The following is a 19,131-nucleotide window of genomic DNA, read 5'->3' as shown; positions in this document are numbered from 1 at the left end:
GCCTCAGTACGTCAGCGTCCTGTGACACCGTTGTGCCATGATGCGAAAGGGCAAAATGCTGTGGTTTCATGCACCCCTGCATTTCTGGAGGGTCCCGTTAACTTCCTTCACATGAGGCAGGCAGGCTGTGAATTTGGGGCTATCCCAGAAATATTGAGGAGGCTGGATCTAGTGCCCAGAATAGGACCATGGAATTAGCTCTCAGAGCTGGCATCCTACTTGTGCATGTTCCTCTATTCCCTCTCTGCTTCCCTCCCCATGTGATATCCCAAAGGCCCAACCTGACAAAGTTGTATTGCAATTGACTTCAGCGGGAACTGGCTGCTAGATTTTTCAACAACCACAAGCTGAAATGGGTCTCAAAAGCAGCACACACCTCTGAAAACAAGCCCACACAACACCCCCTAAGGGTGTACTCCACCCACGGGGCGACCCACATCCCTAGGCTAATATTCCCACCGGGGAGGGGCTGCAGTTTGCTCTGCAAACTTGCTGACAAGGAACGGAGACTAATTTTTTGTAACTACAGCTTTGCCAAGGCTGGAGCTTCACCCCATCTCCCACCCATCCGCACTCCAGTGTAAAATCCTTTTTGTTGCACTTGTTGCTGTGTCTGTTCTATATTAGTTCGTATGCTGCTCTCATGGCTATAGTATCTGAGTGCCTTTCAGCAGTTCATTGAGTGACTAAGGCGTGTCATGTGGTGTTTGACGCTAACGCCACCCCTCCAACAGATCTTGGTGGAGAGACTCACACGTGGCATGACAGTATGCTCGTGCTGAGAGGTAGCATCACAGCCCTACCTGGACTGGGATTCCTTTCTGCCAGGAGAGGTGGCTCTCCTCCATCTCTTACCACTAAGGGATGATTGGAGTCTTCCTCCAAACTTTGTCCAGGGCACAAAGAGTCAAGCCTCTGCTTTAAAAGCTGGTGACTAGTTGGCAGACACAATGGGGAAGAGGGGTGAGATGGTTTTGTGGTTACAGCTGGGGAGTTGTGAGATCTCTGCATATTATCCCCTGGGTGGCTTGGGCGAGTCACTGAACCACGCTGTGTCTCAGTTGCCCATATGCAAAATTGGGATAATAATATTTCCCTGCCTCCCAGGACTGGATAAAATAATCTTTCCATGGTGAGGTTTTATACTAGAGCAGTGGAGAGAATGTAGACACCCAGGAGAGATAGGCATGCAGCCCTGCTGCATGCAATGTCACTGTGAACTGTGTTCTGTAATAAGCCAGTTCGCATGATGTTGAGGGCCATGAATTTGCAATATGTAGGCACAAACATATGAGTGCCATATTCAGAGGCAGGATCCTGCAGCCTCCAGTAGGGGGCCTCTAGGCCTAGTCCACCCCATCACACAGGCCATATACCACACCTCACAACACTTCATAGTTCCCTTTGTTCCCCTTCACCCTTCCTCAAAACACAGAAACAAGGGGAAATTGAAAGGTGGCAAATTTAAAATGGATAGAAGGGATTTTAAAAAAATACAGTACATGGTTAGCTTGTAATATTATTACTGTTATATAGAGACATCTCTTCCCCCCCCAACCCCCATCACTCACTGGGGCTCATAGCAGAGCAGCACAGCATTGGTGACCCCCTGGGTCTCTCTCTCCCAAAGGTGATGGAGGAAGAATTTCAGTTCCTGCTCTGCCAGGGGTGCCAGAAAGAACCCAGGAATCCCAAGCTCCTGTCCTGCCTTCACACTTTGTGCACCGACTGCCTGGAAGAGAACAAGCCCGTTGGCCAGTGCCCCATCTGCCAGGCTCCCATCCCACAAGCCAGCGGGATCCCAGACCAGGACAACCTGCTCTTTGCCAATCTGCAGGCCAAGCTGAGCACCTACCAGAAGATTGTCAGCAGCAGCGACTTGGTCTGTGACCGCTGCAGAGATCTGGCTGAGTTTTGGTGCTCTGAGTGTGAGGAGTTCTTTTGCATCAGATGCTTTGAGGCCCACCAGTGGTTCTCAAAGAAGAAAAGCCACGAAACCAGGAAGGTGAGGGAGCTGAAGGCAGAATCTGCCAAACAGTTTCTGGAGGGAGCAAGAAAGTCCAGAATCCTCTTCTGTTCCAATCCCACCCACAATGACCAGAACTACATTACAAGGTAAGAACATCAACCTTCTATGATTTATTCCCATACAGTTGTGAGCACATTGGAAAAGGATATTGGGAGGGAGGGTCTGTGGTGAAGGCCAGGCCTGGGAGTCTAGGGAACTTAGGACCCTTTCTTCCTGCACCAAGATATGAGAGTAACTCCCATTGACTTCCGCAGGAGCTACTTGAGTCATGTAGCAAGAATATGGCCCTTCGGTTCTGTTCCCAGCTCTTCCACTGACCCACTATGTGACCTTGGGCAAGTCACAGCTGTGATGGGTTGGACCCCTCTTCTGGATGTACCGGGGTTTCACTGAGCCCCACCTGCTCCACCAACCTGGATTCCCTCTCCCTGTTTTGCTGAATTAGGCTCTCCAGCCCCTTGCAGCACACACACAGAGGTAGGGCCACACCCAGATGCAAACACAAACTGAAGCCAGCTCTGTGTGAGAGGATTCACCCAGCACTCACTTGCACACCCCTTTTGGGGAATAAACCCAAAATAATATTGTCTTGTGCTGTATAGAAAGATCTGCACAGCACAAACTCATAAAAATTTGCCCTCTCCTTCAATGTGAAGAGAGATATGAACAACTTCTTCCCCCCTCAGTTAGAAATTGCACAAACTGGGTTTAATAATAAACAAAACAAATTTATTAACTGTAAAAGGCAGATTTTAAGTGATTATAAGGGATAACAAACAGAACAAAGCAGATTACTGAGCAAATAAAACAAAATATGCATACTAAGCATAAGATCTTAAAGAGAGTGGTTTCAAAAAGTAATTTCTCACTCTAAATGTTATTTTAGGTGTGAAAGTAGAATGAATTATATTGAAATTATAATTCATTAAAGAAATGCTGCTTGAAGGGTTTGTTGAAATATAGTTGTCAGGAAGAGAAACATTAAGGAGTGTGAGACAATGGGTCCTCAAACTAATTAACTTAGAGCTCCTATTGAGCTAGGAGATTGGTAAACGTTAGTATGCAAAGGTAAGTTGCCGAGTTTCTGTATCTTAGAGTTCCAGTCATTTCTTCTTACAGACTGGACCCCTGTCACAGTCTGGACTCGCCCCTGCCTTTCCCCTCAGGTTGGTTCCTTTGTCCCTTCTGGTACTTTCAGCAGTCCTTCTTCTTGGGTAGGCAATGGAGGAGTCCAGATCAACCTGCTCCCCAGCCCTTAAAAAGGATTTACCTAAGGCAGGAATCCTTTGTTTGATCCCCATCCCCCTACAGTGGAAAAGTACCAGCTGTGTCCAAAGGGGTATTTTTCATCAGGTGAGATTATCACCTGACCTTGTAGTGTCAATACAGCATCCCAGGAAGCACCTCAGGAAGGTGGGAGATTTGTATCTTCAGAGTTCTATTGTCCTTCTTAAATGGGTCATTCAGGAGGATTGCCTACTGTTTGGCAGGCGTTCCTCCAAAGTACACACGCAGATGTAATTGTTACATAGTCAATATTCCTAACTTTAGATACAGAAATGATACATGCATACAAATTAGATAATCACATTCAGTAAATCATAACCTTTCCAATGATATCTTACATGAGCCATCTTGCATAAAGTATATCTTAGTTATGCCATATTCACATCATAACCATATTTCTATGCAGAATATAGGGTGTACTGTCACAACAGCCTCTTCCTGTGCCTCAGTTTCCCCATCTGTAAAATGAGGCCAGCTCTTTTTCAAGTGGCCTCTGCACATTCCCACCCTTGTTTCATGGTGTCAGCAGATCACGACAGGGGTCAGGCTGGAATTCGCATCCCCCTGCACCTCAAACAATGCCCTAGGGCTGCTCTTCTGCAGGGACTGAACCCGGGACTTCAGCATCTAAATTCATGAGCCCTTATTGCTTGAATTAAAAGACCAGGCTCTTTAGTTTGGAGGCAAGAGGAGACTCAAACTTCTATGTGTGGTGCAGTAATGCGGGGGACAAAGCATGGGTCACACACTCCGTTGAACAATCGGCCAGGTACATCTTGGGATTTCCCTCTCACACACCATCTGACACTGTGCATGTTGACCACTGCTGAAGGCACTGGCTTGACGAACTCTCTGGGCTAGTATGGGAAAGCCTCTATTCCTAAAGATCCTTCGTAGAGTCTTACAAACTCCTTACGCATGTGTCACATGGAAAGGCATATAACCATAGGCAGTGGGTACAGTAGGCCAGGAGGGGCTAAGCCTCCCCGGTGCAGCCACCACTGATCCTGCGGCCAGAAGCCTGGGCCATGGTGGCTCCACCTCTTCCCCTACATGCTGGGAGTAGGCTTCCATGGGAAGAGTTTGCTTATTTATTATGTGCCATGCAGGTTCCCAGGCAGCTGAGGAGCCGGTACCTGCTACTCAGCTTCCTGGGTCCCTGGGACTCCCTAGGGAGATTACTGATGAACCCAGGAAGCTGAGTAGCAGATATCACCTCCTCAGCTGCCCAGGAATAAAAGCTCGTATAAAAGCTCAGCGTTTTCTGCCTTGGTGCTCCTCTCCAGCACTCTCCAACCCCCTCTCTGGAGGTCCCTTCTGCCGCTCGCTGGTTCCTCCTCTCCACTCGGCCCCCGACCGCCGGTCCCTTCTCCCCTCCCGCTTGGCCTCCAATGGGAGGAGGGATGCGGTGGGTGACGATGGGGGGTTGTGTGGGAAGAGGGGGGAAGGGATGTGGTGAGGGTCAGTGGGGGGAGGAGAGGAGGGATGCACATGGGGAGGGGGAGAGAGGAGGGACCAGTGAGCGGAGGTGGGGGGGCAAGTGGGGACAGGAGGAAGAGGGACCAGCGAGCAGTGGCTGTGGGGCTGAGCGGGGAGGAGGGGGGAAGGAGAAGCATACGGTGAGTAGGGAGGGGACCAATGGTGGGAGGAGGGACCAGTGAACAGCAGCAGGGCGGGCTGAGAGGGAGGAGGAGGGACTGGTAAGCAGCGGCAAGGGGACTGAGCGGAAAGGGAGGAGGGACTGGTGAGCAGCAGTGGGGGCCCAAGGGGCAAGGAGGAGGGGGGATGGAGAGGAGGGACACCTGTGGCAGGGAGGGGGCTGAGCAGAGGAGGAGGTGGGCGTAACAAGGAGTTTGCTTGTCCTTGCAACAAATCAGCCAGAGACCTCTTCTGAGTACAATTATTTTATTTTATTTTTATTTTATTCACGGTGTCAACTCCCACCACCTTCTATTTACAGACCTCTGCAAACTAGCAACCTGGGGGAAAGCTAGCTTCTCCAGCCAGCAGTGATGCACAGTCCTTGGCTCCTCCCTTGCCTGCCTACCTGCAAGCCCTATATAGCCCCCTGGCTAATGAGGCCCGCAGGTGCTTCCCTTCTAGCAATTAAGCGTGGCATACTCCGCCAGCCCCAATTAATACTTCTTAATTGGAGCTAGGCTAACAGAGGGCTGGCCCAGGACCTCCTGGCCAGCACCCTGTTACAGTGGGCCTGGGGCAGAGTGGGGTGAAGTGGGGTGGGGCCACTGGCAGAAGAGGCAGGACAGGGAGCTAGCCTCCCCGAGGGGAAGCTTCACCAACCAATCATGCATATAATACACATGTATCATAATCTATTGCTGCCTGTACCAATCACTAATTCATAGATTCATAGATATTAAGGTCAGAAGGGACCATTATGATCAGTCCGACCTCTTGCACAACGCAGGCCACAGAATCTCACCCACTCACTCCTGCGAAAAACCTCTCACCTATGTCTGAGCTACTGAAGTCCTCAAATCATGGTTTAAAGACTTCAAGGAGCAGAGAATCCTCCAGCAAGTGACCCGTACCCCATGCTACAGAGGAAAGTGAAAAACCTCCAGGGCCTCTTCCAATCTGCCCTGGAGGAAAATTCCTTCCCGACCCCAAATATGGCGATCAGCTGAACCCTGAGCATGTGGGCAAGATTCACCAGCCAGATACCCAGGAAAGAATTTTCTGTAGTAACTCAGATCCCACCCCATCCAACATCCCATCACAGGCCATTGGGCCTGTTTACTATGAATATTTAAAGATCAATTAATTGCCAAAATCATGTTATCCCATCATACCATCTTCTCCATAAACTTATCGAGTCTAATCTAAAAGCCAGATAGGTCTTTTGCCCCCACTGCTTCCCTTGGAAGGCTATTCCAAAACTTCAGTCCTCTGATGGTTAGAATCATTCGTCTGATTTCAAGTTTAAACTTCCCAATGACCAGTTTATATCCATTTGTTCTTGTGTCCACATTGGTACTGAGCTTAAATAATTCCTCTCCCTCTCCGGTATTTATCCCTCTGATATATTTATAGAGAGCAATCATATCTCCCCTCAACCTTCTTTTAGTTAGGCTAAACAAGCCAAGCTCCTTGAATCTCCTTTCATAAGACAGGTTTTCCATTCCTCGGATCATTCTAGTAGCCCTTCTCTGTACCTGTTCCAGTTTGAATTCATCCTTCTTAAACATGGGAGACCAGAACTGTACACAGTATTCCAGGTGAGGTCTCACCAGTGCCTTGTATAATGGTACTAAAACCTCCTTATCTCTACTGGAAATACCTCGCCTGATGCATCCCAAGACCGCATTAGCTTTTTTCACGGCCATATCACATTGGCGGCTCATAGTCATCCTATGATCAACCAATACTCCAAGGTCCTTCTTCTCCTCCGTTACTTCTAATTGATGCGTCCCCAGCTTATAACTAAAATTCTTGTTATTAATCCCTAAATGCATAACCTTACACTTCTCACTATTAAATTTCATCCTATTACTATTACTCCAGTTTACAAGGTCATCCAAATCTTCCTGTATGATATCCCGGTCTCTCTCTAAATTGGCAATACCTCCCAGTTTTGTATCATCCCACTTTTATTAGCACACTCCCACTTTTTGTGCCGAGGTCAGTAATAAAAAGATTAAATAAAACCTTTCAGTAGGACCCGCTGTAGTCTCCCCGTTAACCAATTCCTTATCCACTTTTCAACTTTCATATTGATCCCCATCTTTTCCAATTTAACTAATAATTCCCCATGTGGCACGGTATCAAACGCCTTACTGAAATCTAGGTAAATTAGATCCACTGCGTTTCCTTTGTCTAAAAAATCTGTTACTTTCTCAAAGAAGGAGATCAGGTTGGTTTGGCATGATCTACCTTTTGTAAAACCATGTTGTATTTTGTCTCATTTACTATTGACCTCAATGTCCTTAACTACTTTCTCCTTCAAATTTTTTTCCAAGAGCTTGCATACTACAGATGTCAAACTAACAGGCCTGTAGTTACCTGGATCACTTTTTTTTCCTTTCTTAAAAATAGGAACTATGTTAGCAATTCTCCAATCATACGGTACAACCCCTGAGTTTACAGATTCATTAAAAATTCTTGCTAATGGGCTTGCAATTTCATGTGCCAATTCCTTTAATATTCTTGGATGAAGATTATCTGGGCCCCCCGATTTAGTCCCATTGAGCTGTTTGAGTTTCGCTTCTACCTCAGATATGGTAATTAAATTCCTGGTTCTCTTAGAGGACAATGGTTTGATTATTCCTCCCGTCTACCCAGCCCTGTTTCTTTAGTTGCCTGTAGATTTTAAATCATGCTTTGGGGTGGGATTAATGGGAATGCCATCAAACTGAAAAGTGACGGGCATGAAAAGAAACAAGACTGGGCGGGAGGAGAGAGAATCGCATGTCACATTTCTCTGCATGTCTCAGATTTGCTCAAGCTCTCGGTGTCTGTATCCCACACCCCATGGTCTTAAACTCAGAATGGGCCAGATTCAGATCCAATTTCCACCATTATAAATGCAGAATCACTTCATTGTCACTGATGGGTTACACTTGGCTTTATACCACTGTAACGGAGTCCAGAATCTGGCCCGGTGAGATTACTGCAAATGAGAAGCATGTGTTGCACAGACATGCTGGATACTCTGTCTTGCTTACTCACTGGGTGCAGCTGCACCAACGACTGCCAGCAACGGTGCAGCTGAATCAGTGCTAAGATATTAGAGTAGATGGGACTCAGGCATTTTCACCACCAGGTCATGGAAATCTGCTCAGCATAATCTGCATGGTGAAAGTAGTGACTGAGCCCTGGGTATGCTGCAGCTAACACCATTAGTACCATTCCTGCAGCTGCACCAGTATGTCCTTGCAAGGAGGGCTGGTCCAGTGTTTAGGGGACTAGGCTAGGACCTATGAGATTGGGGGGGTCAAATCCCTGCTTTACCACAGACTGTGTGTGACCTTGGACAAGTCTCTTAGCCTTTCTGTGCCTTGGCTGTTAATTTAGTTGGTACCTACAAGCAGTTGAGTGGGAGAAGAAATGGAATCAGAGCAGCAGGCATATCCCATTTCTCATCAAGAGCGAATTGCCAACTTCTACAAACAGTTCCTAATGAATCACTCTGTAGATTCCAGCCTCTGGGTGGCTATGCTGGGCTGCAGCTTTTCTCCATTTATCTCCTCTTTGGAGACTGTCCCTCTCCTGGACTCCCTGAAAAACAGAAGGCATCATACTCAGCTGATGTAAATCACCATGGCTCCATTGATTTCAGCACAACCATTCCCATTAACACCAGCTGAGGAGGATCTGTCCTAGAGAATCTCTAAGGAATTCCCCAGAATGGGAAGGGAATTTCCACAGGATGCAGCTATTATCCCATTACGTCGCTGCCCTTTTTCTCTATATGCCAGTAGGGAATGCTTTTGTTAGAGATATGCCAATGGCCAAATATTTGAATCAACCCCCATAAGTCTGGCTGCCTGTGGGAAACTTTGGAGATCTTATTTCTCCTTCTCTTCCTCTACTCCACTTTTCCACTACACCTCTCATCACAATAGTATTGGGTGGGAAATGGTTTCCCATCCCACTAAAATCTTTGAGAGTTCAAAACTTTTCCCACATCCTGAATCGGGACAAAAAGTCAAAATCTCAATGATTTTTCTAAAGCAAAAGGTTTCTGTTTGTATAAATCAAAACATTTTGCTTCGGTTTTGACCTTTTTTTTTCTTTTTATAAAGCTCTCCCTTTTTTTGACTGCAGTTAGCTTAAATTTCTTTTTTTTTAAATTGTTTTGGACCAGAAAACCAGAATTTTTCACTTTGAAAATGTTGAAACTAACCCTTTTGAAACATTGCTTGACATTTTGTCGAGTCATGAAATTCGTTGACACTGATCCTGTTTGTGAATGGTTTCACTGGGGACTAATTGACATTTTTCGGTGAAAAAAATGTTTATTTGAAAAAATCCCCACCAGCTCTAATCACGAGGCTCAGGATGTGGCTACAACCAAAGGCCTTGCCCCAGCCCCAACTGTAGGCCAAGCAGTGGGTTGTAGAGAAGAAGGGACTTCTTAGGATGCATTCAAATTAAGCTGTATTGTGCTTGCATCGGTAGTATCTACTGCAGAGGATGTTTCAAGCCTCTCTGTTGTTCCTGTGCGCTCCTGGATAGTGAGCACTCAAAACTCTACTGCAACATCCAGACGGAAATCGAGCGGCGGCAGGAGGAGCTGGGGAGCCTGAGCGAAGAGCTGAAGAGGAAGAAGGCCCACTTTGAAGATGTCTATAAAAGCCTGAAGGGCAAAGCTGACCACTTGGACCGGGTGAGGACTGAAAACCAGGAGCTGATCCAAAAGAGCATCCAACACATGGTGAAGTTGATCCAAGAGAAGGAGCAGGAGCTGCTGGAGATGGTGGAAAGACAGCACCGCCTGGGGAATGAGGACCTAGAGGGGAAGCTGAAGCAGATGGAAGCTGTGCTCAAAAGGATGGGGGCCAGTGAGCAGCTAGTGGAGAAGATGCATCTCTATGCATCAGACCAGGAAGTGATGGACATGCACCCCTTCATCAAAGGATCCTTAGAGGAGCTCATGAAGCTGCAGCCTCTGGCAGTGGGTGCCAGTGTCCAGGCTGGAGACTTCGCCGAGTGTAAAGCCAAACTCCAGGCTCTGTTTGAAAGAGTGACTGGGGAGAGAGGTAAGATGCTTTCACAGATCTGTGTGGCTCCTGCTGGAGTGAGATGGGGTAGTGCTTGGCGGGATGGGGGCATGGCTGCATGATGCCATGTCTGATGTCCTCAATGTAGCACCTGCCCTGCCTTTCTAATTACTATACCTCGAAAATGGGGCAAACTATTTTCCCTCTTGCAAAATGCTGCCTGTGAAATCTGAGGAAGATGTTACACTTTGGGGCAGCTACGTTAAAACCCACAAAATATCAGCATCTCTCAAATGTCCAGGAATTCTTTCCCTCTTTGCATAATTGGCCCTCATTCAGCTAACAGTGCTCTAACTTTCAGGTGGTGGGAGGTGATGTGAAATGGGCCAGTTCAGCCTCGGTCCCATTCCCCTGATTCCCCATCGCCCCATGCCATGGGTCCATCATTCCCACCAATGCGAAGTGTGTGGCAATAGCTCCCTTTCTGATTCCCTAGCCTTTTGCACCTATTGGTGTAAAGGATGACCTGAGGTACAGGACAATGGAGAATCCAGCCTGTGCTCTCCAGTTTTGGGATTGCAGTCCATAGCACTCTGATGAGACTGGGCCTGCCCGTCAACTAGCTGGATGTTTTAAGTGCTAGGAGTTGCCCCTTCAGAATTGGAAGCTGTTTCCCAAAAGCAGAGCCTCAGTGTCTCAAAGGACTCAGCACTACCTCCTCCAGTTGAGGCCATTCCCACATCACTGCAGGCCAGGTGGCAACTCTGTGCTCTGTCCGAAAGCAGAAGGCCAGATTCACCCCTGGTGTAACTCCATTGCAGTCAGTTCCACTAGCAATGAGGTTGGTCCAACGGTAGCATCACTCAGCGGTCTCTGCCTCATCTCCCCATGCAAATATGAAGATAGTTAGGCTGGATTTTATGACGTGCTGGTTTCACTGCTGTGGTTCTGCTTGCTGGACTCCCGGCAAAGATAGCAGGCACCTACGTCCCTGGCTCATCCAGAACCTAGCAGTCGGGCTTCTGATGAGGGATTGAGAATCAGAATGAGAAGCAAGCCAGATCTTACTATTACAGGCCCTCCGCCCAGGCCACCCCCAACTCAGCTGCTTGCAGGGCATGGGGACACTCTGCCAACACTGTAACCACGAATCTGGGAGTATTTTCACTGCCTCTGAGAACAGCTTCACCCAGCTCAATCTTTCTCCTTCATAGATGCTGCCTCCTGCGCTGCCCGAGTAGCTCCAATGACTGAGGTATCTTCACCTAAGGACTTGGTGAGAGGAGCTATTTGCATTTGCCCTTATCAAAGGGGTAGGGGAGGGCTCCTGCCATGCCAAGGGCTAGTGGAGATGCTGATTCTGTAGTTTCTCCCACCTGCCATACTGGCCAAATTTACATGCGTGATGGGGGGTAAGGAGTGCTGAGCAGGACAAGGAGTGTGCGGGGGACCCAATTCTTCATTGATAGGAGCGTGGCTGCCACGACCCTCCCACCAAGCACTAGCAGGGAAAAGGCCGAAGGAGGGGAGCATGGCACCTCATTGTGTTGAAGCCCGTGGGTGAGATTCTGTCCAGACACCTAATAACAGAGATCCCCCAGGGACCTTCACCACCATGCAGTTCTACTCCATGACATTCTTCTCTCTTTGTCCCCATCTCCCACACTAGGGGACAGGTCTGTTTCATGCCGCTCCCTTCATCTGGAACAGCCCCCACTTTTGCCCACATTCAGAGACCTTTCCCTCTTTTCTACAACATAGAATAATAGAATATCAGGGTTGGAAGGGACCTGAGGAGGTCATCTAGTCCAACCCCCTGCTCAAAGCAGGACACATCCCTTCTTCCCACCCTGTTCTGTCACCACACCCCATTCGCTGGCCAGCTGCTGCTCTGCCTGCTCCTCCTCTCAGTGGTTGATCTCTGTAACGGGGTCACACACCCCTTACTGAGCCTGAGCAGAAGGGAGAGAAGAGCCTTTCCTGCTTACAGGCAATCATCTAGATTACACCCCTGCATAGCTGCCAGAACTGCCAACCCTGGAAACAGGCAGCCACACCTGTGACCAACAGAGAAAACGACCCGGTATAACAAGGAGAGAACAGCCGTGGTGGCACTTTTTTGGTCCTCTTACTGTTTTGTTGTTGTTGTTGATTTGGGGTCTACATTTATTTTGAACCTCTCTTATGGTGTTTTAAAATAGTATCCATGCAGCTTACAGGCATTTCACTCTTGTGACTGTTCCTTAAAAGGCAACAACAACAAAATAATAAGAAGACCAAAAAAGTGCCACCACGGCTAAACAACCGAGTACAAAATGCGGTAAAAGCTAAATTGGACAGGCCCAAAAAGAAATTGAAGAGTAACTAGCAAAAGACACAAAAACTAATAGCAAAAAAATTCTTAAGTACATCAGAAGCAGGAAGGCTGCCAAACAATCAGCAGGGCCACTGAATGATTGAGGGGCTACAGGAGCACTCAAGGAAGTCAAGCCCCTTGTGGAGAAGCTAAATGAATTCTTTGCACCAGACTTCACTGCAAAGGATGTGGCCTCCCACACCTGAGCCATTCTTTTTAGATTACCCAAATCTGGGACAGTTCCTCAGATTGGTGTCAGTAGAGGAGGCTTTGGAACAGATTTTTAAATTTAACAGTAATAAGTCACCAGGATCTGATGGTAATCACTCAAGAGTTCTGAAGGAACTCAGACATGAAATTGTAGAATTTCTAACTGTGGTATGTAACCTAATGCTTAAATCAGCCTCTGTACCAGATTACTGGAGGATTGCTAATGTAACACTGATTTTTCTTTTAAAGGCTCCAGAGGCGATCCTTGCAAATAGAGGCCTTGTCTACACTTGCAAGTTACAGCACAGTAAAGCAGCTTTCTGCAGTGTAACTCCCGAGGTGTACACATTGCCAAACCACTTAGTGCACAGAAACTCCTCAGTTGCAGCGCTGCAAAAAAACCACCTCGATGAGGCTGTGTCTACACTGCCACTTTCAGCGCTAAAACTTCAGTCGTTCGGGGTGTGAAAAAACACCGCCCTGAGCGACAAAAGTTTTAGTGCTGAAAAGTGCCAGTATAGACAGCGGTTTATTGCCGGGAGCCATGTTCAGGGTGGGGTTTTTTTTATCAACGGGGAGAGCTCTCTCCCCGGCGATAAAGTGTGTCTACACTGCTCATGTCACAGCACTGCCGCGGCATCGTGAGCAGTGTATACCTACCCTGAGAGTCCTAAGCACAGAGGCTCCAGCGTTGTATTGGCAGTGTAAACACATTACAGTGCAGAAAGAAATCAATTGGCCTCCAGAAGTGTCCTGTAATCCCTCAAGTGGCTGCTCTGCTCATTGTTTTGAACTCTGCTGCTCTGGAGACATGTGCCCCTCCCCTTTCAAAGCTCTGTTTCTGACAACCCTTGCATTCTGAGCTGATCTGCTCTGGGACACAAAGCAAACCGCTGATGTGGAATGCTTCTGCTGTTGAACACAGAGCTGAGAGAGACAGACAGATTGTTGTGCAGAGAGCTGGGGAGGAAGGCGGGGGCTGATGGCAGGGGGTCCCCCTCTCCCTGCCTCAGAACTGGTTGCTTCCTGCTGCTGTCTGAACTTACAAGACAGCAAGCTGACACACTCTGTCCCCCAAAGCATAGTCTCTCCCCCTGTCCATACACACACACTCCCGTCACACACTCTGCCACCCCACACCCCACTTCAGTTGAAAAGCAGCTGGCAATGTAGTAAGATGCCCATGGAACAATGGGATTGGGAAACCTGCATCATGCAATGCTGTGCCTGCCCATGAAGCATTGCGAACCCTTCCCAAAGCACCCTGCAGCCAGTTGTACAGTGGGATAGCTACCATGGTGCGCTGCTCTCTTTGTTGTTGCAAGAGCTGCTAATGTGGATGCGCTCCACCGTCACAAGGAACACAGTGTGGACATGCAACAATAGTTAATTCCAATGCTTTAATAAAAGTGTTGTTCTTTAATAAAATTTCTTGTTGCACAGAAATTTGCCAGTGTAGACATACTCACAGGCTTGTAAGCCTAACTTCAGTACCAAGCAAACTGGCTAAAACTATAGTAAAGAAGAGAATTATACATGAACACAATATGTTGAGAAGAGTCAACCTGGCTTTTGTAAAGGGAAATCATGCCTCACCATTATTAGAATTCCTTGAGTGTGTCAACAAGCATGTGGACAAAGGTAATCTAGCTGATATAGTGTACTTGGACTTTCAGAAAGCCTTGGACAAAGTCCCAGACCTCAGTCTCTTAAGAAAAGTAAAGAGTCATGGGATAAGAGGGAAAGTCCTCTCATGGATCAGCAACTGGTTAAATGAGACAACAAAGGGTAGGACTAAATGGTCAGTTTCAGGAGAGAGGTACATAGTGGGGGTTCCCCCAAGGATCTGTACTAGGACTAATGCTGTTCAACATATTTATAAATGATCCGGAAAAAGGGGTAAGCAGTGAAGTGGCAAAGTTTTCAGACAATTCAAAATTACTCAAGACAGTTAAATCCAAAGCTGAATGTGAAGTTACAAAGGGATCTCACAAAGCTGAGTGACTGGGCAACAAAATGGCAGATGAAATTCAATGTTGATTAATGCAAATTATTGTACACTGGAAAACATTGTCCCAACTGTACATACAAAATATGGGGACCTAAATTAGCAGTTACCACTCAAGAAAAAGATCTTGGGGTCATTCCCCAGATCTTGGGGAAAACATTTGCTCAACGTGCAGCAGCAGTCAAAAAAGCTAACAGACTGTTAGGAACCATTAGGAGAGGGATAGATGATAAAGACAGAAAATATCATAATGCCACTACATAAATCCATCTTACTTGGAATACTGCATGAAGATCTGGTCACCCATCTCAAAACATGATTAAGAGGTATGGAACAGCTTCCGTATGAGGAGAGATTAAAAAGACTGGGAGTGGTCGCCTTAGAAAAGAGATGATTAAGGAGGGATATGATCGAGGACTATAAAATCATAAATGGTGTGGAGAAAGTGAATAAGGAAATGTTATTTACTCTTTCACATAACACAGGAACATTAACAGGCACCAGGTTTAAAACAAACATAAGGAAGTACTTCTTCACACAATGCTCAATCAACCTGTACAACATGTTGCCAGGAGATGTTGTGAAGGCCACAAGTATAATGGGATTCAAAAAAGAATTAGATGAGTTCAAGGGCGATAACTCCATCAATGGCTGTTAGCCAAGATGATCAGGGATGCAATCCCATGCTCGGGATGTCCCTGGCCTCTGACTGCCAGAAGTTGGGAGTGGATGACAGGGGTGGATCGCTTGATAATTGTCCTGTTCTATTCAGTCCCTTTGGAGCATCTAGCACCAGCCACTGTCAGACGGTAGGATACTAGGTGAGGTGGACCATTGGTCTCACCCACTCAGGCCATTCTTATGTTCTTATTCCCTAAGCTGTTTCCCAGACTCCTGTCCTGTGATCCTCTTCCTCTGGAGGTCCAACTAGCTGGGCTGCATCCCACCAGGCCCCTGCACTCAGTGGTTCCTCAGCCTCTCTGGCAGCACCTTCTCCCTTTCTCTCTCCCCAGCTGTAGCAGGCCACCAATCAGCCCAAGCTGAGGAAGCAGCTCCTCAAGGTCTTTGGATCTGGCCCCTGTGATATCCAGATTAGAAGAACTCTGAGAAGCTGACTTCACATACGCACTAGCCCTTATCAGCCCGAATGCCAAGGGCTCCTTTTAATTGCTCCTTTGTGCTTTCTCCAGCCAGGGGAGTTCACTCAGCTTAGGACTCAAGAGCAGCACCCGGTTCCCATGCTTACTGGCAACATCCAGGAGGCGCACCTGGGCATGGTAAGTTTCCTGCTGATTATGGAACATTGCGCTCTGGCTTGCAGATGACCCTCCATCCCCGATCGGGACCTGAGCTCAGCGGGGAGGAGCCCAGCGGCCAGCAGAACAATTGGACCAAAAGGTACAGCAGATGGCTGGGCTGTAGTGAAAAGTTGTCAGAGCTATGCTGATTCACACCAGCACGTTGTATCTATTTGATTGCCTCCATGCCTTCTTGCCTGTAATCTCTTCGGGGCAGGGATTGTGTCTCCCTAAGTCAATGCCCAGCATAAGGGAGCCTGTCCCTGGTATGATGGAGGTATTTTTCTCTTCCCTGGAGCGTATTGGGGTCTCTGCCCCTTATGCCACCTGCTGGAGGCATCCCCCAGGGCCCCTCCAAAAATTGGACAAACCCGGCACTTCTGTTGGTCTCTGCAGGGCAGGGTGGGGTGCAAGTGGGGTGGAGGAAGCTCACCCGACTGCCTCCTGCCCAGAGTCTGTCCTGTGGGTCAGAGAGGCTGGCACTCGGGCCCCAGATTCACTACAGCGCTTCGTAAAGAGCACAGGGAAGAGGAGGGAGTGTCACTGGTTGTAGCGCAGCAGCTTCTAGGTCCCAGGCATGGCCCAGGAGCCCATTGTGCTATGCAGGCGCTGTACAAACGCAGCACAGAGACATGGCCACTGCTCCAAAGAGCTCACGCTCAGTACTCTGACCATGTAGGGCTAGGCTGCCCTTCGGACTCACCCTGAGCTAGTGGTCACGGGTGCAGCTTACTGCCCCAGCAGTACCCCTGGGGCGTCACGGTCCCTCCCGTAGCCCTCTCTACTGCGGGGGTTTGGTGAGGATCTCATTTATCGCAGCCCTGAGAAAGGTGCAGTTTGCCTCCCCCATTGCCCTGGGCACCCAGCCAGCGCCAACTGGGGCATGGGGGAGTGGGGGGAAGGAGGCTTATAGTTCCACCCACTCCGCCCACCCCCTGCAGACAGCATATGGCATCCGGAGCCCAGATCCAGGCTCCAGGGAGCTGGGTGACAGAGCAGAGGCCTCACTTCCCAATCACAGTCCAGCACTTTATAGTTTACCCTGGACCTTTTGAGCAGTAATTGGATTTTAAAGAGTCCCCCACAGCTGGGCTGGGTGTTCAGAGGACCGAGCAAACCTCTGGCCTAGGACACTGTCAGCCTGCCCCACAACGCTTCCTGGACGGGTACCCATCCCCATACTGCTTAGGGGCTCTTCTCTCTCCCCAGGCCTCCCCAGGGAAGAGGAAACCAGGCCAAGCTGAAAAGGCCGTCCAGACACCTCTCAAGGTGCTAAAGCTTGAATCTCAGCCCAAGATGCTGGAGAGAAACCCCAGCAAGTGCGACCAGGGCTTGCTAGACTTGGACCTGCAGCCTGGACCCAGCACCTCAACACCCAGCAGAAACTGTGGAGGGGCTCCTGCAGCGAGGAGAGCTGTGCTCTCTCAGGAGCTGGGAAACGCCCACTCTGAGCCCGGAGATCAAGGTAGGAAGAGTGAAGTGGGAGCCTTGTTGGGAGATCACCGTGGGGCATCTTGAAAGGGAAGCTTGGGCCAAAGCAGCTAGACATCACCACGAGAAGGGTCCTGAATGGAACGTAAGGATTATGAAGCAGAGGTCATGGCCTCACCCTCCACATTTCTGGCTTTGTAATTTGCACCTTCCATGCTTATGTAAACAGCAAGGCAAAGGCAGTACAGCCTAGTGGATAGGGCACGGGCCTGGGACCCAGATAGGGTTGCCAACATTGTAGTTCAAAACAAACATTTGGGACTGTTTTCTTAGCACCCCCATCTCACCTCTCCTCCTCCTATTATTTATTATTATCAATGAAGAAGAAGAAGCAGGGATCCTAGAAATCTGTTTGCCAGGGAAAAACATGGAATTCATGTTTTTATAAAAAGAACGAGGAGTACTTGTGGCACCTTAGAGACTAACAAATTTATTTGAGCATAAGCTTTCGTGGGCTAAAACCCACTTCATCGGATGCATGCAGTGGAAAATACAGTAGGAAGCTATATATATACAGAGAACATGAGAAAATGGGTGTTGCCATACCAACTCTAACGAGACTCATCAATTAAGGTGGGCTATCAGCAGGAGAAAAAAACTTTTGTAGTGATAATCAGGATGGCCCATTTCAAACAGTTGACAAGAAGGTGTGAGTAACAGTAGGGGGAAATTAGCATGGAGAAATAGTTTTTAGTTTGTGTAACGACTCATCCACTCCCAGTCTTTATTCAAGCCTAATTTAATGGTGTCCAGTTTGCAAATTAATTCCAGTTCTGCAGTTTCTCATTGGAGTCTGTTTTTGAAGTTTTTTTGTTGAATAATTGCAACTTTTAGGTCTGTAATTGATTGTCCAATTATTCAACAAAAAAACTTCAAAAACAGACTCCAACGAGAAACTGCAAAGCTGGAATTAATTTGCAAACTGGACACCATTTAACTAGGCTTGAATAAAGACTGGGAGTGGATGGGTCGTTACACAAACTAAAAACTATTTCCCCATGCTAATTTTTTGCCTACTGTTACTCATACCTTCTTGTCAACTGTTTGAAATGGGCCATCCTGATTATCACTACAAAAGTTTTTACTCTCCTGCTGATAATAGCCCACCTTAACTGATGAGTCTCGTTAGAGTTGGTATGGCAACACCCATTTTTTCATGTTCTCTGTATATATATAGCTTCCTACTGTATTTTCCACTGCATGCATCTGATAAAGTGGGCTTTAGTGCATGAAAGCTTATGCTCAAGTAAATTTGTTAGTCTCTAAGGTGCCACAAGCACTCCTCGTTCTTTTTGCTGATACAGACTAACACGGCTACCACTCTGAAACCTGTGTTTTTATAGAGAATCTTTAGTTTTTACATTTTGTGAAAAAATAAGAACATGTGCAGTGGAACCCCGATTCTCTGATCTAATTGGGACCAGCGACAGATCAGATAATTAAAAATTCAGATAATCAGGAGACCGGGCGGAGCTCCGGCTGTCAGCCCCGGGCGGCAGGGTTCAGGCTGCTAGCTGAAAAATTGTAAATAGATCAATCAAACATTGTGTTCAATGGATACCTGTCTATACTGTGGCTAGGGAAACTACAGTTCAGTGTTTCCTTTTAATAGTGGAAAAAACCAGATTTTTATGTTTTTTATCAGAGAATTCTTTTTGGGGGGGCGTTATAATGGAAAACTAGGATCTCTGATACTAAGCAGCACTCACCTCCATTCACCAAGGGTATTTCTTCTGCTTTTTGCAGCACTTAGCAACTCCTGTCCTTGT

General features: G+C 47.6%; 1 protein-coding gene across 4 annotated transcripts in view; it reads left to right on the top strand.

The window, feature by feature from the left end:
• LOC102944212 (PML nuclear body scaffold) overlaps positions 1–19,131 on the top strand; it is a 76,863-nt gene that overhangs the window by 371 nt on the left and 57,361 nt on the right. For 3 of the 4 annotated variants that reach the window (XR_006284119.1, XM_043523314.1, XM_043523315.1), the window contains exons 2-6: positions 1,631–2,115; positions 9,455–10,038; positions 11,214–11,275; positions 15,764–15,850; positions 17,081–17,336. Coding sequence is in view for 3 of the 4 variants with exons in the window: in XM_043523314.1 (XP_043379249.1) it covers positions 1,631–2,115; positions 9,455–10,038; positions 11,214–11,275; positions 15,764–15,850; positions 17,081–17,336 (1,474 nt within the window). In the remaining variant the exon portion in view is untranslated. The remainder of the gene's footprint in view (positions 1–1,630; positions 2,116–9,454; positions 10,039–11,213; positions 11,276–15,763; positions 15,851–17,080; positions 17,337–19,131) is intronic. The other variant, XM_027822352.3, reaches the window with a different exon arrangement.

This window comes from Chelonia mydas, chromosome 10 (genome assembly GCF_015237465.2).
Source record: "Chelonia mydas isolate rCheMyd1 chromosome 10, rCheMyd1.pri.v2, whole genome shotgun sequence".
Taxonomy (NCBI): Eukaryota; Metazoa; Chordata; order Testudines; family Cheloniidae; genus Chelonia; species Chelonia mydas.
The sequence above is the reverse complement of the archived record's forward strand: the minus strand, read 5'-3'. Positions and strand labels throughout refer to the sequence as shown.